Here is a 20,758-nt window from a genome sequence, read left to right as displayed (position 1 = left end):
CCAGCTGGAAAGGGGAAGCAGCTTAAGGGCTGGCCAGAGGACAAGGTCAGGCTGGGACAGAGCCCTGCTCTGTGGCCTTCAGGCTAGTGTTCCCACTGAACCTCCGAGGTTCCAGGATGTACCTAAGGGGAGAGGGAGATGAAATAATCTAAAGATAAGGCCTCCCTCAGTGTGTCTGCCCGGTTTAGAGTGCGGAGGAAGGAAGAAGGTCAACACTCACAATCCTTCCTTTCTGCTCCCGGATGGCAGCCCTTCACTTGTCTGGTCCACGGGTGCAAAGTTCTGAGGCAAGATCCTGTCTTGCCCTCGTGGCCCTGAGAGAGTTTGGGGTCCTTATTCTTTGATCCTCCTCACGGCCCTCTCAGACAGAAAAGGCAAGGTTTATCGATCTCCCTTGAAATGAGGAGGCAGACGCAGGAAACAGAGTACATTTGCTCCACAAGCCATTCCTGCGTCTTCTTCCTGGGAACGGTGTGACCACACCTGCGACGCTTTTCAAGCCCTGAATCCAGGCTCTGGGGTTGGGCCAGTAACGCCAAGGCCTGAGGCCCCCAGTGCTAAATCTTCCTCAGCACCAAGTACCAGGGAGCTTTGTCCCAAAGAATGGCTCTCAGAACCCAAGAGCTTTGTTATTGATCTGTTTGGAGGTCACCTCAATGCAAGTCCCACTGCAGATGGTCTCTTTAGGACTTCTTCTTTTGGGGGGTTTGGGAGACTCTTACTTTTGTGTCCCTGGTCAGCCTGAACTTGCTTTGTAAACACCAGACTGACTGAACTCAGAACTCAGAGATCCACCTGCCTCTGCCTGCCGAGTGCTGTGACTGAAGGCGTGTGCTGGCTTCTTAGCAGTCTTCACTAACGATAGGGTGACGTCATTCTCCTCCATGCTTTCTCATCCACTTGGTCTGAAACTATGAAGTTCGCAGGCACATACACCCACAATTCCTTTTGACCCTCACTCATACACATGTATGCAGATGAACCATCAGTAGTAATAAAGGTGCCAGGGGAAAGTCTTTCCTGGCTCTACACTATCAGGACGTTCCTGGCCTTGGGGCATATGGGAGTTCCAAGTCCCACCAGCCGCCCTTGGCTCTCATGTCAGCTTCTCATGGGCTGTGAATCCAAAGTGACCAGGGAAATGTTAGAACCCACGATGATGATGCTGTTCTCTTACCCTCTATCTTCTATCTCATACCCTCTACCTTCTGCTGACCCTTCTTCCACATCTCGTCTCTGGACACTGCTGAGCTGGGCAAACCTAGACCAGCAGCCTCTTCTGCAGTGTTCTTTAATGTATTCATTTTACTTATTAGTTTATTTATTTAAACAATGTGGCTGCCAGCTGACACCATTTAGGCTTTCAAGGAGAAGTTTCTGCCAGAGGAAGGTTGTCTACGTCCTCCCAGGGCCCAGAACCAGTCCCTAGCCCTCCTTTGGCCTCTAGTCCTTCCTCAGGGAGACAGGGTCCAGTAGAAGAGGCAATGGAGGTTTTCTTTGGCTTCATGGCCAAGTCTCTAAGGTCAAGGCAATCCCACCAGCGTGGCTCGTCCCTGGCCCCTCAGTGATTCAGCGAGGGGACAGGACCCAACAGCAATCACAGACAATCACCTCAGTGACCAACTGCTTACTCTAACTTTACTAAGCAAAACCCTAAAAAGCGCCTGCCTTGAGACCACAAGAACCATTGGCAGCATCTGCTTCTAGAACCCAGCTCCCTGCAGTGTTGAAATTGTCCCTGTGCTAAGCCAAATCCTCACTCCCACCTCCACTTAGCAATAACAGAGCCATGTTTAGCTTAGAACAACTTCTTCTTCTTCTTCTTCTTCTTCTTCTTCTTCTTCTTCTTCTTCTTCCTCCTCCTCCTCCTCCTCCTCCTCCTCTTCCTCCTCCTCTTCCTTTCTCCTCCTCCCACTCTTCCTCCTCCTCTTCCTTTCTCCTCCTCCCACTCTTCCTCCTCTTCTTTCTCTTCCTTCTCTTCCTCCTCTTCCTCCTCCTCCTCATTTTTTTTTAATTTTTACTTTCTGAGACAGATTTTTTTCTGTGTAGCCCTGGCTGTCCTGGAGCTCACTCTGTAGACCAGGCTGGCTCACACTCAGAGATCTGCCACCTTTGCCTCAGAACAGGGGATTCCCAGCCCACCTACTTTGTCTCCCTTGAAAAAGATCAAAAACTTTAACACATTTGTTTTTTAAATATAAAGTACACCGAATTGACAGAATAACTTTATTTTCCACCTCATACCTAGTTCCTATGAATATTTGGTTTGAGAGATCTGTGGAGAAATTGCTATAAATCCTCTGACCATCGGCAGATTCGTAGGGCTCGTGGTAGATGCCAGGGGGTTCATGATGTAGAAAATGTTTGTTCGTTTTGGATGGTTAGTTGGCTGGTTGGGTTTTTTGGCTTTGTTGGTCTTTGACATAAGCTCTCAGATATCATGGTGTGGCTTCAGACTTATTATGTAGCCAAGGTTGGTCTTAAGCTCCTAATCCATCACCAGGCCCAGACAATTGGTTTTTGAATTTTTGTGTGGTTTTGGTTTTTGTTTGTTTGCTTTTTTGTTTGGGGTCGTTTGAGACAGGGTTTCTTTATCTGTGTCACCCTGACTGTCTTGGAACTAATTCTATAGACCAGGCCAGCCTTGAACCCATAGAGATCTTTCTGTACCTCCCAAGTACTGGGATCAAAGGCATTTGTCACCACTGCCCAGCTAATTGTTTTGTTCCTGTCATATAGTTCTGGGAGGCTTGGTACACACAGAAATCATAGCAGTCTTTCTGCTTTAGCCCAAGTGATGGTGTTACGGGTGTGTGTTACCACACCTGACTTGCTTACTTATTTTGAAAGATGAATATCTCTCTGAGAAGCACAGCATTGGGTCCTGAGCTGGGAGTACAGCTCAGATGATAGAGGGCTGGCCCAGCACACACAAAGCCCTGGGTTCAATCCCCAGGACTGCATAAACCAAGTGTGGTGGCACATGAGTATGATTCTGGTACTTGGGAGGTGGAGACAAGAGGATCTAAAGATTGAGGTCTTGGAGTTTGAGGCCAGCCTGGGCTAACAAACAAACAGGAAAGATTCAGTCCTGCTGCCTACAGAGGACTCATAGAAGAGGTGCTCTACTGAAAGCTGCTTTTCCAGAGATCAGCATAAATATCTTCATAAGAGGCCGTGGGTAATAATGTCCTCACCTTGGAAGGACTAAGCCAGTGGCCAGGACAAGGAAGGAGGAATAGGTGCAGGGTGGAGTCTGAGGAAGACAGGGGCTGGAGCCTGGTTCCCCTGTTTCCCCTGAAGGAATCACACCCTGGGTTCTGCATGGAAAGACGATGGCAGGACTGAGGGTTAACTCTTGAGTGCCAGGAGGAAAGACCCATGGAGCCAAGGGAGTGCATTCTCTCTAGACGCCTTGGGCTGGAGTCACTGGGGCTTGGCCATGAAGGAAGCGATAAGACCAAACCCACCTCTTTCCCAACCTAAAGAGGCTGGAGGAAGTCTGCTTGGTTCGCCAGCTTGGGATGTAGATCTAACACTTTCCCAGTCTGGGCCTGAACCATAATGTTGCCTTGGGATGTCCCTTGACACACTGACAAAATGCAGAGCCTAATACCCTGCTTTGGCGACCCCTTTGGAACACTGTAATGATGTCTGAGAACATCCAACGAACACTATCTGTGGCACTTACATTTCCTAGAAGAGCAGTGACACCTGGACAAACCCCAAATGCACTGAGTGGTTACAGCAGAACCAACTTTGGACAGGAGGTGCAAGGCTAACCCCTCACCTCGTTCCTTTGGACCCTCTGGGATTGGGAGCTCAGTCAAGAGGCTAGAGAAGGTCTTTCTACTCAGAGCTCCTTCTCTCCAGTCACCAGCCACAAACGGCTGAAGTGGGATCTGTAGTCACTAATGGGATCTGACGTCTCACTCGTCATCATCAGAAGAATCTGGTGATTGGAGCAAAGGGACAACCTTAACCTGTGTGCTGCCTGGAAGGCACCAACTCTCAGAGCCTCTAGACCAGTGGTTCTCAGCTCTCCTAAGGCTGGGATCCTTTAATATAATTCCTCATTCCGTGGTGACCAACAAATATAAAATTACTTTTGCTGCTATTTCATGACTGTAATTTGGCTAGTAATAAATTATACTGTAAATATCTGTGTTTTCTCATAGTCTTAGGTGACCCCTGTGAAAGAGTCCTTCAACCTCCCAAAGGGTCTCAAGCTGCAGGTTGAGAACTGCTGTTCTAGAGCAGATCCAACCATTGCCCTGAATTATCCTTTCCAAGCCTGGAATGTCATAAGCAAACATGTCTAACATACTCTAAAGCAGACCACTCCAGAAATCTGGGATTTTCCCAAGTGGCCTAGATCCAGCATCTCAGACACATCCCCTTGGAAAATATCCCTCAGGCCAGCTTTCTGGAGACTCCCTCTCTGGACATCTAACCCTTCAGGAAGGAGTCTTTACTGGCAGATCAGTCTGAAAATAGGCTCCTTCTCTGGTGGCTTTAAGTGTCACTAAGAACTGGAGCTCTAGGTACTCCCACCTCACCTATTCAAATACTGAAACCAGAGGAGGTTCTTGTCACCAGGGGGCCTTTAATCTGTTACATACCTTGTTTTTGGCAGCCTTGTGGCCAAACAGAGCCACAGAAGGCCATATATTCCTTAGTTCCTAAGGGGCTCACTCTAGGGGAGGAAGGTCAAAGCCAAGGGCAGGACTAGAGTGAGTGCACATTCTATGCTTCCTGATCCAGGTTGACCCTCCCCAGTCAATGCTGAGGGCCACAAAGCTGGATCTGAGGGGCTGAGTGGGCTATAACAACAAGTTATAGCTCAACCTGCTATTAGGGTCCTCTCAGTCCCTCCTGGACATCAGCCACATCCCTGCACCCAAGCCTGGATACAGCCCTGCATTAGTTCCTAAGGTCTCTAAAACCAAGTACCACAAATTTAGAAACTTCAAAAGGTAGAAATTCAGGGGACAGTGACATATCTCAGGGTGTTGTGCATGAAGTCCTAGATTTAATCTGCGGCACTACATAAAGTCAGGGGTAGTGGCACAGTCTGTAATCCCAGTGCTCAAGGCAGAGGCAGGAGGGCCAAACGTTCAAGGTCATCTTTAGCTATACAGTGAGTTCCAGACCTGTAAGGGCTACCTGAGACACTATCTAAAAGAGAGAGAGAGGAGAAAGAAAAGGAAGACTCCAGAGATGGCTGTTGGTTAAGAATGCTTGCTGCTGGGCTGGAGAGACCCTGAGTGGAGTTCCCAGCACCAATACAGGGCAGCTTACAACCGCCTGCTACAGTTTCTACAACCCTTCTTGTTCTCTAGACACCCACCCATATGTAAAATACAACCCCTCTCTCTCTCTCTCTCTCTCTCTCTCTCTCTCTCACACACACACACACACACACACACACACACACACACACACACACACACACAGAAGAATAAAAATAAATCTTAAATAGAAAGAAAGAAAAGGAATAAAAATTCATAGGGGAGGACCTGTCTCACCTCCCTGGCTCCTGTGTCTGCAGGGAACCCCTGGCTTACAGCTGCCTCTTTCAGTTTCTGTCTCCATCTTCACATGACCTTCTCCTCCTTCTCTTCCCAGAGGGAAGCCACCATTTTGGACATAGAGCCTACCCTTCTCCAGTAGGAATCCAACTAGCAACAGCCACAATGGCCCCACTTCCAAAAAAAACCAGGCACTTGGGTTAGGGCTTAAACATCCATCTCATAACAGATGTTGTGATGGTCTTTATACCTGGTACTCCCTCTGCTTTTCTATAGGTCCCAGCCTTACCTGTTCCTCTTGTTAGCCATGTATCCTCCCACACCCCTCACAATGTCTTCAGGCCACATGGATGTCTGTCCGTCTCTGACCTCAATTACTCATGTCTAGACTGCACTGAGTGGCATGACAAGACACAAACCCTATGGTAGTGACCTACCTCCCAGGTTGACATCTCCAGGAAAGGGTTCATATCCAGTCCTTCTTTAGATGTTTGTCACCCAGGCCTGCAGATCACCTGCACTTCTAACCAGTCCCCATGATTCCAGTCTCAGGTCACTCCTGTCCCAAGGCCAATCCCTGATCATACCTCAGAGCTCAGCTTTGGGGCTCATCCCCTAGGGATTACCTCTCTGGTCCTCAAACTTAGATGCACCTGCTCTATGTTCCTGAAGAACCTGTCACCTTTATCCCCAGAGAGAAGATAGATGTTGACTTAGCAGCTATCTCCCGACTGAGAGCACATGACCAGAAGCCTCCTTCCCAGCCAGTGTTTCTCAAGGGCCATCTAAAAAAGGACCACACAGTCGTCCCTTCCCATGCCCCTGAGTGTGCCGCATAGCCAGGGGGAGGAGGGACGTCCATCCTCAGTGCACCAACCCCAGACCTTCCTACCTCACGCAGAGGAGAAGCTCTAGCCCTACAGTGAGTGACCTGGAGGCTCACACCTCTGCCCTGCTTCCCCTGTGACCTCCTCTCCTCTCTGATGCCACCTTGCCCGCTCTGTCCAGACACTTGGGAACTCGTGTTCTTCTTGGACCACCCCAGGGCCCCTCCTGGCTCACTGTGCTTCGTGTGCTCTCTTAGAGCGTGCTCTTCCCAGACAACTGTGTTCTGATATTGTATCTCTGTGGGGGTTCCTCCAGCCACCTCGGTGAAGACTGTCTCCCACTTAGCCTCTGTCTTTTCTTTCCCTGTTTTTATTTTTCTTCACTGTTTCCTAATATGTCTGGTACCCCTTTGTATTCAGATACTAAACACTGGCCCCCAAGATTTGGTTGCAGTTCTGACGAGTATATTCTCACATACACCAAAATAACTCGTGTAAACTTTGCTTGCCAATCTTCTCTGACTGTTTAAATCAAACGGGCTGGCAGCCGATTACTGGGGAGAATAGAGGTGGGCGTGGCTCTGGTTACTAGGCTGGGGATTGCAGATAGAAACTGCTAGGAGAGAGAGAAAGAGAAAGAAAGTGGAGAGAGCAGGAGGTCTCCATTAGATGGTTGGACCATAGCTTGGACATGGCCAAGGGAGAGAAGTACATCCTGAGGACAGACTGATGGAGCAGAAATAACCCAGGCGAGACTCAAACAGCAACTTGGTGAGCACAACTGGGAAATAACCAGTCTAGTGTAGAAAAATAGTTTAGGGTTAATCGCCCAGCAATTGTGCGATTAAATAAATTGATAAGACTGTGACTTGATTGTTGACGAGTGGCTGGGTCATAATAAGAACTAACAAAGTTATTAAATATATTACAACAGCACCAACACACGGCATGATTTATGTAGCATTGTGTCTGGGATTTGTCTCCTTGGCACCTAGAATAGCTATTCGTGTGGTTGAATACAAAATGAATGGATAGAAAACAGATAGTTGGATGGAAATGGGAGGGACAGTGACAAAATGAAGTCCTTTCTTCATCTCAGTGTCAGAAGGGCCCCTGAGCTGTGCGCTAATGTCAGTACTTAGCCTCCACAGGCCTAGATCTCAGGTGATTAAAGGGCCCTAGGAGAGTCGCTTTCCTAGTTTACCATGTAATAACCATTGAACTGAATTGCTGAACAAAGTCTTCTCCCCTTGAAGACATTAAAATTTGATTAGAGGAGCCGATGAGGAGACAGGAAGGCAGAGATAACCGCCCAGCATCAGTTCCCATGCCAGAGAAGTGACCGTGGACGACACAGGCGCTGAGTAGCTGCTCATGAGATGTGAGGTTATTTGGGGTCAGACACTGCGGGGAGAGTGTCCAAGTGTGTGAGGAGCCGTGACGTGGCTAAAAGGGTAGGGGAGAGCTAGAGACAGTGCAAGCCAGGCTTCAGAGCGTGCAATGCCAGGACGGTAGGGGTAGGGACTGGGGCTTGGGACTAGTGGAATCACATCTGTTAGTGTGGGAGAACGTTTGGTGAGTCTCAGAGGGTTAACGGTGGAGACCACTGGATCCTGTGACCTAGGCCTTTGTGGTCACTGATGAGCATTTGTTGTTGTTGTCCTTAAAAAAAAAAAAAAAAAAAAAAAAAAAAAGACATTGCTGGGCTTGGTAGGCCACACCTTCACTCTCAGCACTTGGGAAGCAGATGTAGGCAATATCTTTGTGCATTTGAGGTCAGCTTGGTTTACAAAGAGAGTCCCAGGAGAGCCAGCACCAAACAGAGAAACCCTGTGTTGAAAGACCAATTTTTAAAAAATGATTTATTTTTATTTATGTGTATGTGTGCGTGTGCTATGTGTATGTGGGCACATGATTAGGCCGAAAGGGGGCATTGGATAACCTGGAGCTGGAATTACAGGCAGTGACAAGCCGTGTGGGCACAGGGACCCAAAATAAGGCCCTTGGAAAGAGCAGTACTCTTTTTTTTTTTTTTCTTTTTTCTTTTTTTCGGAGCTGGGAACTGAACACAGGGCCTTGTGCTTGCTAGGCAAGCGCTCTACCACTGAGCTAAATCCCCAACCCAAGAGCAGTACCCTTAACCACGGACAACCTCTTCAATACTCACGGATGGATATTTCTGAAAAGGTCTGAAGGCCTAGATGAACGAAGACTAACAACAAATCCCCTTAGCCTGTTTCCTCTAGGACCAGGATGTCCCTCAGTGCCTACCTTCTCCAGCTGCCCAGATACCCTAGACTTCGGTATTCCCACCACCCCCTGTGAGAAGAACCAGCTATTCTACTATGCTATATGGAACCTCTGCTACTTGGCAGGAGGTCTGTGAGAATGGTGACCTCCCAGGGTGGCCACCTTCTGAGCAGCTTCTGCAAAGGATCGGAAGGAAATCCACATCCCATGCTCCTACAATACCCCAAAGCTAAGATCCAGGGGACTGACGCAGGCTCTCACACAGAAAGCAAGCTGTGCACACTCTATCACTAGCCGTCCAGAGACTAGCTCTCCCTTCCCCAGGGTCTTCTACCTCTAACTTGCTCTGTAGCTGGAGCAGTCACCCTCCCCCCCAGCACCCTTGTAAGCTGGGCAGCTGCCTTTGGAATCCTCTGCTCCAACCAGCTGTCTATACACTCATTTAACATGTTCCCTCTGGGTGTGTCAACTCCATATTAGCCATCGGGTCACTGTGGGGGCCAAGACAAGAGGTGCCCCTCTGCCCAGCAGAAGACAAGGAACATGAGGACTAGACTTTTGGAGGTCATAACTACTAGACATCCTGAGGCTTACAGTTAAGAAATTATAGTGGGTTGAAAGGTGTCCTTTCAACCTTAGTGTCCCCCATGACCTGAGAATGTGACCTTATTTGGAAATATGATTTTTGAAGATGTAATTAGTTAAGATGAGGTCGTGTAAATTAGGGTGCGCCCTAAACCCAATGTTTTTAATATCCTTATATGGTAAGGAAAAAAAAAATATAGACACCCAGACAGGGGAGAAGGCCATGGGAAGGCAGAGGTGAGATTGGAGTAGTGAGGCTGGAAGCCAGGAAAACTGGGGATTACCAGCAATTACAAGAAGTTGGGAAAAGCACAAGAACCTTCAGAATTATAGCCCTACCGATGTGTTGATTTTAGACTTCTGTACTCTATAACTGAGCCAGAATATTTTCGTGGGATTTGTTTTGTTTTGTTTTGTTTTGTTTTGTTTTGTTTGAGATGAGATCTAACTATGTGGACTAGGCTGGGCTTGGATACACACACACACACACACACACACACACACACACACACACACCTGCTTGTGTCTCCCAAGTGCTAGGTTTAAAGGTGTGCACCTCCACACCCAGCCATTTTTTTTTTAACGTTTTAAGCCGTCAAGTTTGGGATGACTGTTATGGCAACCACAGGAAAATGATTGAGGAACCAACGCTTAAACCTGGCCTCTGAAATCTGCCAAACGTTCTCCCACACTAACAGATGTGATTTCACTAGTCCCAAGCCCCAGTCCCTACCCTACCGTCCTGGCATCACACGAGCGCCCCCTCCCAGCCACAGAGCCTGACAAATGCTCCCCCTTCACTGCTCTCTCTCTCTCTCTCTCTCTCTCTCTCTCTCTCTCTCTCTCTCTCTCTCTCTCTCTCTCTCCCTCTCCCTCTCTCTCTCTCTCTCTCTCTGGCTACTTATTTTTAGCCCCTGATTCCATCTACCTTATATGGCTCTCTGTTCATCTCATGAGTACGGAGTAACCCCTCTCCTGGTTTGTAAGCTCTTTGAGGACAGAGAATCCCGAAGATATTAACAGCCCCAGTGGGAGTGGAACGCTGATCGAGTCCTTCGGTTGTTCTTGTCCCATGATATTTGGGGAAACTGGCAGCACATGTCAAGTGACAGCACATATGCTCCACAGTGAGAACGTGCCGCCACTGTCACAGCCCTGTTAGCATAAAAAAAAGTCATGGGACATCAAAGAACTTGGGGGCTGGAGAGAGGGCTCAGTGGTTAAGAGCACTGACTGCTCTTCCAGAGGTCCTGAGTTCAATTCCTAGCAACCACATGGTGGCTCACAACCATCTGTAAATAAAATAAATAAATCTTAAAAAAAAAAAACCATTAAAAAACATTTTAAAAAATATCAAAGAACTTTTTTGAGAAAGGGACTTGCTATGTAGCTCTGCCTGTCCTGGAACACACTATATAGAGCATGCTGGCCTCGAACCCACAGAGATCCTCCTGCCTTTGCCTCATGAATGCTGGGACTGAAGGTGTGCACCACCACGCCTGACTCAAAGAATATTTAAAGCATCTGATAGACATTTTTTTGAGACAGGGCCTTGTATATCCCGATCTGGCCTCAAACTCATTACGTGTCCCAGGATATTGGGTTGACCTTGAACTTCTGATCTGTGTGTGTCTACCTCCCAAGTGGCATGCACCACCATGACCAGTTATGTGATGCTAAGGATAAAGCCCAGGTCTTCTCATGTGTTAGACAAGCGCTTTACCAACTGAGCTCTCCCCACTCCAGCTCCCTTATTCTTACTTTAGTCACATAGCCTCCGTGTTCTCAAGAGCTCAGGCATTATTATCCCCAAAGAGCAAGATGGTTCATGTCTATAATCCCAGCACTTAGGGGGTTAAGGAAGAAGGACTATGAGTTCAAGGCCAGCTACATAGAGACACTGTTAACACAAAGGAGAGAGAAAGAGGAGCCAAGGGTCTGGTGTTGTCAGTCAAACTTTTACCTATTGCCATCTAGGGAAAATTCTATTGGAGACAACTGGGCAGCTAGGTTCTAACCCAATGGCCACTTGGAGGAGGACCAGGGGCTGCAGCTTGGCAGTGGCCTGCTGGAGGAGGGAAGGAAGGAGGGGACTCCCTAGGCCCAGGGCTCTCCCCTGGCTTGGTTCTGGGCTGAGCTCCCAGCACAACCCACTTCCTGTAAGCACCAAACTCCAGGCCAGGCTTTGCCTGCACCTGTTTGAACTCAGGGTGCTGTCCCTGCTCTAGAAGGATCCAAAAATATCTGAGAGGGAGGAGAAGGGGGTGGGGTCTAGTCAAAAGGAGAGCAGGCTAGGGAGAGAGCCTCTTAGCTTGGCCTTCAAGGTTCTTCCCAACTGGCTCCAATCCATCAGGGTGGCCTTGTCTCCCCTGAACATGAGCTTCCCACTCTAGCCAGTATGGCTCTCATCCTGTTCCTGCCGGTGCAAAACTCTGAGCTTCCCCCACGCCTGTAGATCACGCTGCTTTCAGAAATCATCTGCTCATTCATTAGACATTATTAAGTGCCTCTGGTGAGCCAAGCTCCATGCTGAGTGTTAGTAATACAGTACAATAGGAGTCCCCCTGGTCTTACAGGGGACGTTTCCAGGTCCCATGAAGAGGCCTGAAACCACATAGTGCTGAATTCTACATCGGGCGTGTTTTGTCTGTGCATACCTACCTATGATAACCCTCTTACATTTTTATTTCTTTACTTATTTGTTGGCGAGGAGGATGCACACACGCCATGGCACGTGTGTGGAGGTCAGAAGGAAATTTGCCAGAGTGAGTTCTCTCCTTCCACCATGTCCACCATGTCCACCACATCCACCACATGAGTTCTGGGGACGAAACTCAGGTTATCAAGCTTAGTGGCAAATGACTTCCCTTGCTGAACCATCTCATTGGCTCTATACAGTTTTAATTTACAAAGTAAGCACAGTGATGGCCCGGACATGTAGCTCACTTGTAAAGTGCTTGCTAGCCTGAGCAAAGGCCAGGGTTTCATCCTCAGTATCACATCAGACCGAGCATGGCAGTGCTCACACGTCATCCCAGCACTTGGGAGGTGGAGGCAGGGAGAACCTTTCACGATCATCCTGGGCTACACAGCTTTGCCAAGGCTGAGCTATCTGAGACCCTGCCTCAAGAAGAGGGAGGTGGGGTAGCAACCAGATGACCCAGTAGGAAGGATGTTGCCAAGCCTGGATAACCCGAATCTGACTCCCAGAACCCTAAAGTGGTAGAAAGGACCTGACTCCTACAAGTTGTCCTCTGACTTCTACACATGCACCAAGGCATGTGTGTGCGTGTGCATGTGTGTGTGTCTGTGTGTCTGTGTGTGTGTGTTTGTGTTTGTGTGTGTGTGTGTGTGTGTGTGTGTGTGTGTGTGTGTGTGTGTGTGTGTGTGTGTGTGTGTGTGTGTGTGTGTGTGTGTGTGTGTGTGTGTGTGTCATGTGTGTGTGTTTGTATGTGTGTGTGTCTGTATATATATGTGTGTGTGTGAGTGTGAGTGTGCATGTGTACACACACAGAACAAATAAATGTGATAAAATTTTAAAACTTAGGCGCAGTGAGCTGAGGAGCTAGCTCATTGGCAGAGTCCATGTCCAGACTGCATGAGACCCTCAGTACTGGAAGGGTTGGGGGAGGTAGGAAAAGAGTAACAATAAAACTAATAATAATAATGAACTAGAACAATTAGACAGTGGTCGGGCAGTTCTTACTCTCGGAAGACAGAGACAGGCAGTCTCTGAGAGCTTACGACCAGTCTACTCTACATGGTGAGTTCCAGGCCAGTCAGGCCAAAACCAGAGAGTGAGATTCTGCTTCAAAAGAAAAAAAAGTTATTTAAAATTTCTGAATTGCTTATTTCTGGGATTTCCCTTTTAATCTTTTTGGACTGTGGTGGATTGTCAGAAATGAAAACAATGCCATGATTTTCTTTTTCTTTTTTTTAAACTACTTATTTATGTGTCTGTAAGAGAAATAATAAAAGTGCAGTTTCTTGGGCTCCAGAGACAGACTATCTGATGACTGTCTCCTCCTACAAGTGTGGCTGACTCCCTCTGTGGAGCCGACCTTCCTAACTCTCCTCTGTACTCCAACCAGAGTGTAGGCTGCAGGGGGTGTTAGTAACATTTTTTTACAGTGCAAGTCATCTCTCCAAATAGCAGGTCAGCTCTCCAGGGCAGAGGCACAGCCAGTCCATTCCTGCCTGTACCATGCGGCTCTGCCAGGACCTTGGAGGTCCCAAGAAGGGTCTGTGAGAGCTAAAGACCCCACATCTGCCTCAGCTCTCCCTCCTCGGGTAAAACACTCCCACTCCTTGGACTCACTCAACTTCCCAGAGAATTTGGTCATTCTGTTGCTTTTTCACACTTCCTTCTGATTACGTCCTGACTGGAATCCACCCAATCTCCTTATCTAAAAGGGGGTTCCCTAAGGAAGACCACGGAAATACTCTGAGGGCCTCTGATGAGCCCTCTGTTCCCAAAGGCTGGCACATAGCCCGCAGTCACACAGTACCTAGCATACTCTAAACAGAGGAAGAAGTAAGAACTCTCAAGGAGGCTGTGCAAAGAACCCTGGGAAGGAGTGAATGGAGAACAGCCCTTTTCTGTCCCCTAAAGCTCTTACAGAGAGCCAGGAGTCCAGCCAGGGTCCCATAGAATCCCTCTGCTTTCCTACACCCTGCACTGCACCATCTCAGGAAAGACAGACTTCCATGCTGGCTCCCACTGGCCACAATACCTCCTCTGTGTCTTCAGAATCTGTCCGTGGGAATGTTCACCCCAGGGCAGCTGAAAGCAGCTTCCTCCATACGAGCTGAGGAAGAACTGTTAAACTGGACTAAAGAACCCACTATAAGGCTGTGGTAGGGGGCTGGCGAAATGGCTCAGCGGTTAAGAGCACCCGACTACTCTTCCAGAGGTCCTGAGTTCAATTCCCAGCAACCACATGGTGGCTCACAACCATCTGTAATGGATCTGATGCCCTCTTCTGGTGTGTCTGAAGACAGCTACAGTGTACTTATATATAATAAAAAAAATCTTTAAAAAAAAAAAAGGGCTGTGGTTGATCTCGTGGCCCTTTCATTCTGATTAAATTCTACTTATTAACTAATTATATCCAGTTATTAATAAAATGTTATGCATTGTTACTTACACTTCTGGTTTAATTCTGACACTTGAATTCTGATTCTCCTCACACATTTCCTATCTTACAATTGAGCAGCTCAGGAATGGCTGGCTGCTCTGGGAGGGAAGGTGAATACGTGTAAGTTGACGATTGACAAGTATGTTCCCCCTAGGTGGAAGGGACCTGGGACCTCGATTGTTAGTAAAACCACTTTCAAGAGTGGAGAAGGAGGAGGCTGAAACCAGGTAGGTTAAGACTCCTGCCAGCCATGGTGGTGCACACCTTTAATCCCAGCACTCGGGTGGCAGAGGCAGGCAGATCTCTGAGTCAGAGGCCAGCCTGGTCTACAGAGGAAGTCCCAGGGCAGCCAGGGCTGCACAGAGAAACTCTTTCTCAGGCAGGGAGAGATGGGGGAAACTCCTCGATCCTCACAACAGCAGAGCTGTCAGGCCAGAGTAGGCAGTCTGGGGACCAGTCTCCAAAATCCCAGCTGAATCTGACAGTCCCATTTGTTCCCTGAATTACGTTTGTTGTAATTCTCCTGCTGAGCATACTAGGCTGAGATGGACCCAGGAGACTGAGACCTGAGGAACACTAAACAGATCCAGTTTGGCAGCCCTGCACCTGGGCTCCCTGTGTCTCCAATTCTTACTCAGCACCAGGTAGAGCAGGCCCAGTCTACAGAAATCAGGGACTACCCGTTGCTCTGTATTGTAATTAAGGGGGTCCACAGGCCTTGCTCACCAAACCAATGGGAAATTCTACCTTAGAGATGCCTTTCTTGAGATAAAAACAACAGTTCAAGCTATTGATCCCTGGTCTTCCACTGGCACGAGTATAACTTTTCCTGACTAAACTGTGGTAGGGTATGATCTGAAGAACAGACACAGGGCTGGCAGGGAGACGGAGAAATAAGCCGAGAAAGAATCACTGGACCCTGCAGTATGGATGCCTCCTTAGGACAGGCAGCTTCTGCTCCAATGCCTTCCTAAGAAAGCGGGTGAGGTCTGCAGATTCTGAGGAGCCGGGGCTCCCGACATAGAAAAGAAGGAGAGGAGCCTCACCATCGTGTCTGTCCCCTTCGTCCAAGCCAAGATGGAGCTAGAGGGGTGAGCCGAGCCTGTCTTCATCTCTCGTCAATAGCAAGATCACCACCCAGGCCATGGGCTCCCCCTGTCAGTATCTACGTAAAACCTCGAGTCCAGAGGGGCCCCGCGCAGTGCTTTACCCACAGCAGGTTCCACAGGCATCTGCTAAGTACGCGTCCTGGGTGATGGAGTCAGGGCAAGTTCGGTCACTCTGACTGGAGGTGGCAGCCGCTGACATTCACTGATGAGATTTTGTGCTGGTTTGGGGTCCCACCTTCAGCCCTCTCTTCCAAGCATCTCCCAGTTGTTCCTCAACAGTGGACACTGGCTTGGCTTCAACTCAAGCTCAGAGTAACCAGTCTCCCTAGCTACGCAGAGCTCTTGGAAGGTTTGTCAGGCTCTCCCTTCTATGGCCTTCCATAACCTGTGGGTCACAACCCCTTTGGCAAACCTCTACCTTCAAAGATATTGACGCTATGATTGATTCAAAACAGTAGCAAAATTATAGCTATCAAGTAGCAGCAAAAACAATTTGATGATTGGGCTTCACCACATGTATTCAAGGGTCACGGAATCAGGAAGGTTGAGAACCACTGTTCTAGAGAAATCCCCAGCAGATCCTGCAAACATACTGCCTAGTTCAGCGCCTTGGATAGCAGAGGCCACTGAGACTGATTCTAACACAGTATCTATCCAAGGTCTCTTCACCGCTTCTCATCAGAGCCTCAGTATGCTCAGGCCTTCTGTGCCTGCCTTGAGAATTCTGACATCTTAGACATCCCATTGGCCATCTCATTCTTGTCTTTTTTTTTTTTTTTAATCAGGATCTCATGAAGTCCAGCCTGTCTCTGACTCACCCCGTAGCCCAGAATGACCCTGAACTCCTGGTTCTCCTCTCTTCGCCGGCCAAGTGCTGGGATTACCAGAGCACGTCACCATCCTCGGTTTCATGTGGTACAGGGACTTGAACCCAGGGCCTCATGCATGCTATGCAGTCACTCTGCTAACTGAGCCACAACCCAGCCTTTCCCTGTGCTCTTAGATCTTTTCCTTTCAACAGGAGCCTTCCCTGTTGGCTCAGAAACGTGCCCAGTATTAAAGTTTCTCTGTGTCTGCAATGCCTTCTGGCCCCGAAATTCTGTTACTGGCTTTTATCCAGCTGATTTAATCTTTAATTCCCCACATCTAAATATGCCGCCTCAATGTGACCACTAAATACTCTTAAATCCCTCCTAATCTGATGGTGACCTCTGGGTGGTCAAAATCAACACCTCATCCTGCCCCAGGTCTCTGTGGCATTTAATTCCCTGACTGCCCCTTCCTTTAGGAGATACCCTTTCCCTTGGCCACCCAGTCACTCTGTCTCCTGGTATTTCTTTCAGAAACTCATTTATTTATTATCTTCTTCCTCTTCCTAATCTTCAATTCCAGTGTCCTTCAAAGATTAGTTCTTGGTCTTATTTTTCTCCCTCTGCAATGGCCCCCTCCTTCGCAGCCTTGCTGGTCTCTGTAAATGAACGGAACTTCTGCATTCCCAGGCCTTATTTTTATCCAGTTCCAGGCTACAGTCTCTATCTTATCAGCCCAGCATCTGTGTAAGGGGAAAGCTGTCTTTCTCCTTCCTTCTAGACCAAAGGTATGCCGAAAATGTCTTCCAAATTCCTCCAATATCATACTTTAAAAACAGAAGACACAGCAAATATGAAATGATGAACTATTTCAAGCTGTGTGAATGAATGGCTTCAACTCCTCGAGCAACACTCCACAATAGACTTGGACTTGGACTAAGAGTAGAGTGTGCCCACCCCCACCCACAGTCACAGACCCTGTTCTGCATGGCGCACTCTCCCAGCTGTCGCCTTCATCCCAGCCAGCAAGTACAGCACCCAGCCTCACCCCCACCCCGAGGCCCAGCCAGCAGCAGAACAGCCATCTTGTCTTCCGTTTGTGTTCACGGAAGTTGGGTCCTTCACAAGCAGACATCAAAGGCCAGTTGGTTGCATCTGGCCTTCTCTTCACCTTCCCAGGAGGATAAATGGGCAAGAGCACAGGGTGAGAAGAAAAGAGACCTGAATCCTGTTCTGGCTGGCCATTGACAGTTATCTGACCTTCACTGTAACATATGGTGCTCACTGTAACATATATGGGGCAAAAGCAGGATTTCCCAAACTGTGGTCCCCACACATCCTTCTAAGCACATCGTAGCACAGCACGTCACAGGCTCTATATGGAAAGTGGGGAAACAAGATGCACCCTATGAGTTTGTCCAGCTTTCACAAGTTAGACAAGGGGACATTGCTTTGGGAACTGAGGCTTCTGAGGTCGGCTCTCCCTGGAACCCTGAATTCACTCCTCTTAAAACCTCCCAACAGAAGACAGTAGGAGCTGGACTGCCCTGTGGGAGAGACAGAAAGGAAGTTTCCTTCTAGATACATAGCCTTACAGTAAAGAGGAGGCAACCTGTGCTCTCAGGGAATGAGACGGACACATCCTAGGTCTGTAGATGGGCACCCCCAGTACACACCAATCTCTTGCCATTGGGATGGAGGGGTGAGGGTCGAAGGATCTGAAGCAACATTCTCAGAAACCTCCTGGATGTCCTCGTCCACTACCCCTTTCACATTCATCCACTGGGTCTGTCACAGGAAGGCTGGCAGGGGAGAGACATGTTCCCAGTGGAGTGCTAACAGCACTGAAGCATGTGCTTCTGTCCCTGACTGGGAAGGTCTCATCACTTCTCTGGGTTTTTCTCTCCTTCACTGTCCAATGAAAACATTCATTAAATCATCTCTGGAGTTCTTGGTGAGACCTATCTCCCTTCCAGATCTTTAGATCATGGAGACAACTCAGGTAATTAGAAAGAACTAGGGGCAGCAGGACAAGGGAAGGAACCAGAGGAGCCTGGTGACAGGAGCCAATGGCTGCTCCCAAGTTCTAGTGTAGGTACTTGTGACAAATGTCTAGAGAAACAGGGGTGCTGGGTCTCCTAATGGGAAGAGCTTCCGAGTCAACCACCCAGTCTAGAGGAACCGCGAGAGCAATGTGGGAGGTAAGGTCAGTTGTGCTCCAGGGTTCCTATCTTTGGAAATGGGGGTAGAGCTGGAGAAGACTTTTGCTTCTTGACAGGAAGAAGAGGGGAGACAAGAGTTCAGATACAAAGACATGACCTTTAACCTTTAACATGGCAAGTTCTGGGGGGAAATCAACCACTAGCAAAGACTGCTATTATAGATGTAAAGGGAAGGGGCTGGAGAGATGGCTCAGGGGTCAAGAGCACTGACTGCTCTTCCAGAGGTCCTGAGTTCAATTCCCAGCAACCACATGGTGGCTCACAACCATTTGTAATGGAATCTGATGCCCTCTTCTGGTATTGTCCGAAGACAGCAACAGTATATATATATATATATATATATATATATATATATATATATATATATATATATATATTTATATATTTATAAAAAAAAAAAAGAATAAGAGAAAATAGATGTATAGGGAAACCATCAGGTGTCTTGTAACCTCTCACTGAGTTGAAGTGGAAGCCACCTCAGGATACACAATCTACAACTGGGCAAAGCAGTGATGCCTGTGGTAGAACAAGCCGGCAGGGGAATCTGTACACTAATGGACAAGCAAGAGCAAGCTCACACTCCTGGGTACAAAAAAGCAATAGCCTAGAAAAACCTTCCCAGAAATTACATGCCTCTTTCCCATAGCAAGGGCTCTGAGCAGAGCTTTTGGAATAACCTAGAAATCCTGCCCCCTCTGTACAAAGAAAGAAAAATGTTTAAATGCCCCTAAAAGGACAGAAATTCCTGGGACTCTGCTATGTGGAAGCTTCAAGGTGGCAGCTGGGGCTGGACCCAGCAGAGGAGGGGCTGGGAAGAGGAGAGGGTGGCGGTGGCTTGGGGCTGGGGATCCAATTACAGGACTGTTTCCATACTTAGCCACCTGACAGCCGCTTGGAATACTCGCCACTCCAGCCACCACAGCCCCATGGAGACCAAATTAACTCAAGGGCAGACAAGGGCAGGGCCCAGTAGCAAGCTCAATGGCCTAGAGCACGCAGCTTTACCTCTCACACCCCCCAAAGAATGGCTTTTGTTCCTCAAATGCCTGTACTCTCACTAGGACTGCACCTCTGTCACTCCAGTCCATGAGACAGAACCTTACAGGTAAAATGTAGTCCCAGAAATCTCACAAAGATGAAGTGCTAGCACAGGAGACAGACCAGGGTGTCCTAGATCCCTAGGGGGAATTTTAGAGCACCTCCCCAAAGAATCCCCAAGGGGAAGCCAGCCTTGGAAGTCTAAAGAACAAGAGAGGTGGCAGAAAGATCGGGTGTCCCCACTGCAGCCTATAAATAATCCTCATGCTGCAACCCAAGCCACCACCTCTGCAGCACAAAGTGCTGAGATGTCAAAGGAGAGCCACGGTGTGCAGAGGCGAGCCCCCTTCTTGATGAAAGGCCCTGCCCCTCGGAAGGCTCTCTTCCGTTCCTCTCCGCATCCCATGTTGCTCTCGGCACGATCACCAGTTCTCCGCTTCCCATGCAATCATACCCTTTCCCAACCCCAACTCTGTCCCACTGTCCATAAGAAGACTCCCAGCTTTGTCTGCAGTGTCCCGCTCCGTCCACGGACATGCAAACCTCCCAAGTCACTCACCGAAACAGTCCTCTGTCCTATCCCACCAAGATGCTAACGCAGACAACCTTCAGCTCCAAGACTATCTTATTTTTATCCATCTCAGAGATTCCTCTAGGCTTGACTCTGGAGGGTCCTCTCTCCAGCATATTCCAGTCAGATGCCGCTCTCTGAACCTGGCCTAGACCTCAGGACCATTTGCTCTCATTTCTTCTCAGAACCCCTCACCGACCCCCACTTCTCTCTAGCACCTCATCCTCTGTGTCCCAGGCCCCTGGGAGAAGGGCAGTGATATTAGCTAGAAGCAAATCTGCCGTCGTCCCAGCCCTCCACTCCGATGAAAGCTTGGGAACATGAGGGGCGCGGTGGGAGTCATTTGTGCAGGGGGCATACCTGCTTGTCCTGAAAGCAGCAGCGAGGCCAGGAAGCAGCAGAGCAGGAGCAGCGCCTTCATGGTGACTGCCAAGAGAGCCCAGCTGCTCCTCGCCTCTATTTATATGGTGGGTGCAGGCGGCCGCAGCAGGCGGTGGAGGGCGGGGGAGAAGGGTCACACAGTCACTGGGGCAACTGGGCAAACATGATGGGGAAGAAGCCCAGACCCCCAAGGGCTACCGTGGGCGTTGTCCTAGGCTCCAAGCATCAGAAGCAGAGCCCAGCAGTGGCCTCTCCTAACATGCCCAGGATCATTTAGTCCAGGGTAGGGGATAAGGG

General features: G+C 48.7%; 1 protein-coding gene across 2 annotated transcripts in view; it reads right to left on the bottom strand.

The window, feature by feature from the left end:
* Srl (sarcalumenin) overlaps window positions 1-20,511 on the bottom strand; it is a 42,328-nt gene extending 21,817 nt beyond the window's left edge. For both annotated transcript variants that reach the window (XM_032912744.1, XM_032912745.1), the window contains exon 1: window positions 20,441-20,511. In XM_032912744.1, coding sequence (XP_032768635.1) covers window positions 20,441-20,501 — 61 coding nt within the window. In that variant the 5' untranslated portion in view covers window positions 20,502-20,511. The remainder of the gene's footprint in view (window positions 1-20,440) is intronic.
* Between the last annotated feature and the right edge of the window lie 247 nt (window positions 20,512-20,758).

This window comes from Rattus rattus, chromosome 9 (genome assembly GCF_011064425.1).
Source record: "Rattus rattus isolate New Zealand chromosome 9, Rrattus_CSIRO_v1, whole genome shotgun sequence".
Lineage (NCBI taxonomy): Eukaryota > Metazoa > Chordata > Mammalia > Rodentia > Muridae > Rattus > Rattus rattus.
The sequence above is the reverse complement of the archived record's forward strand: the minus strand, read 5'-3'. Positions and strand labels throughout refer to the sequence as shown.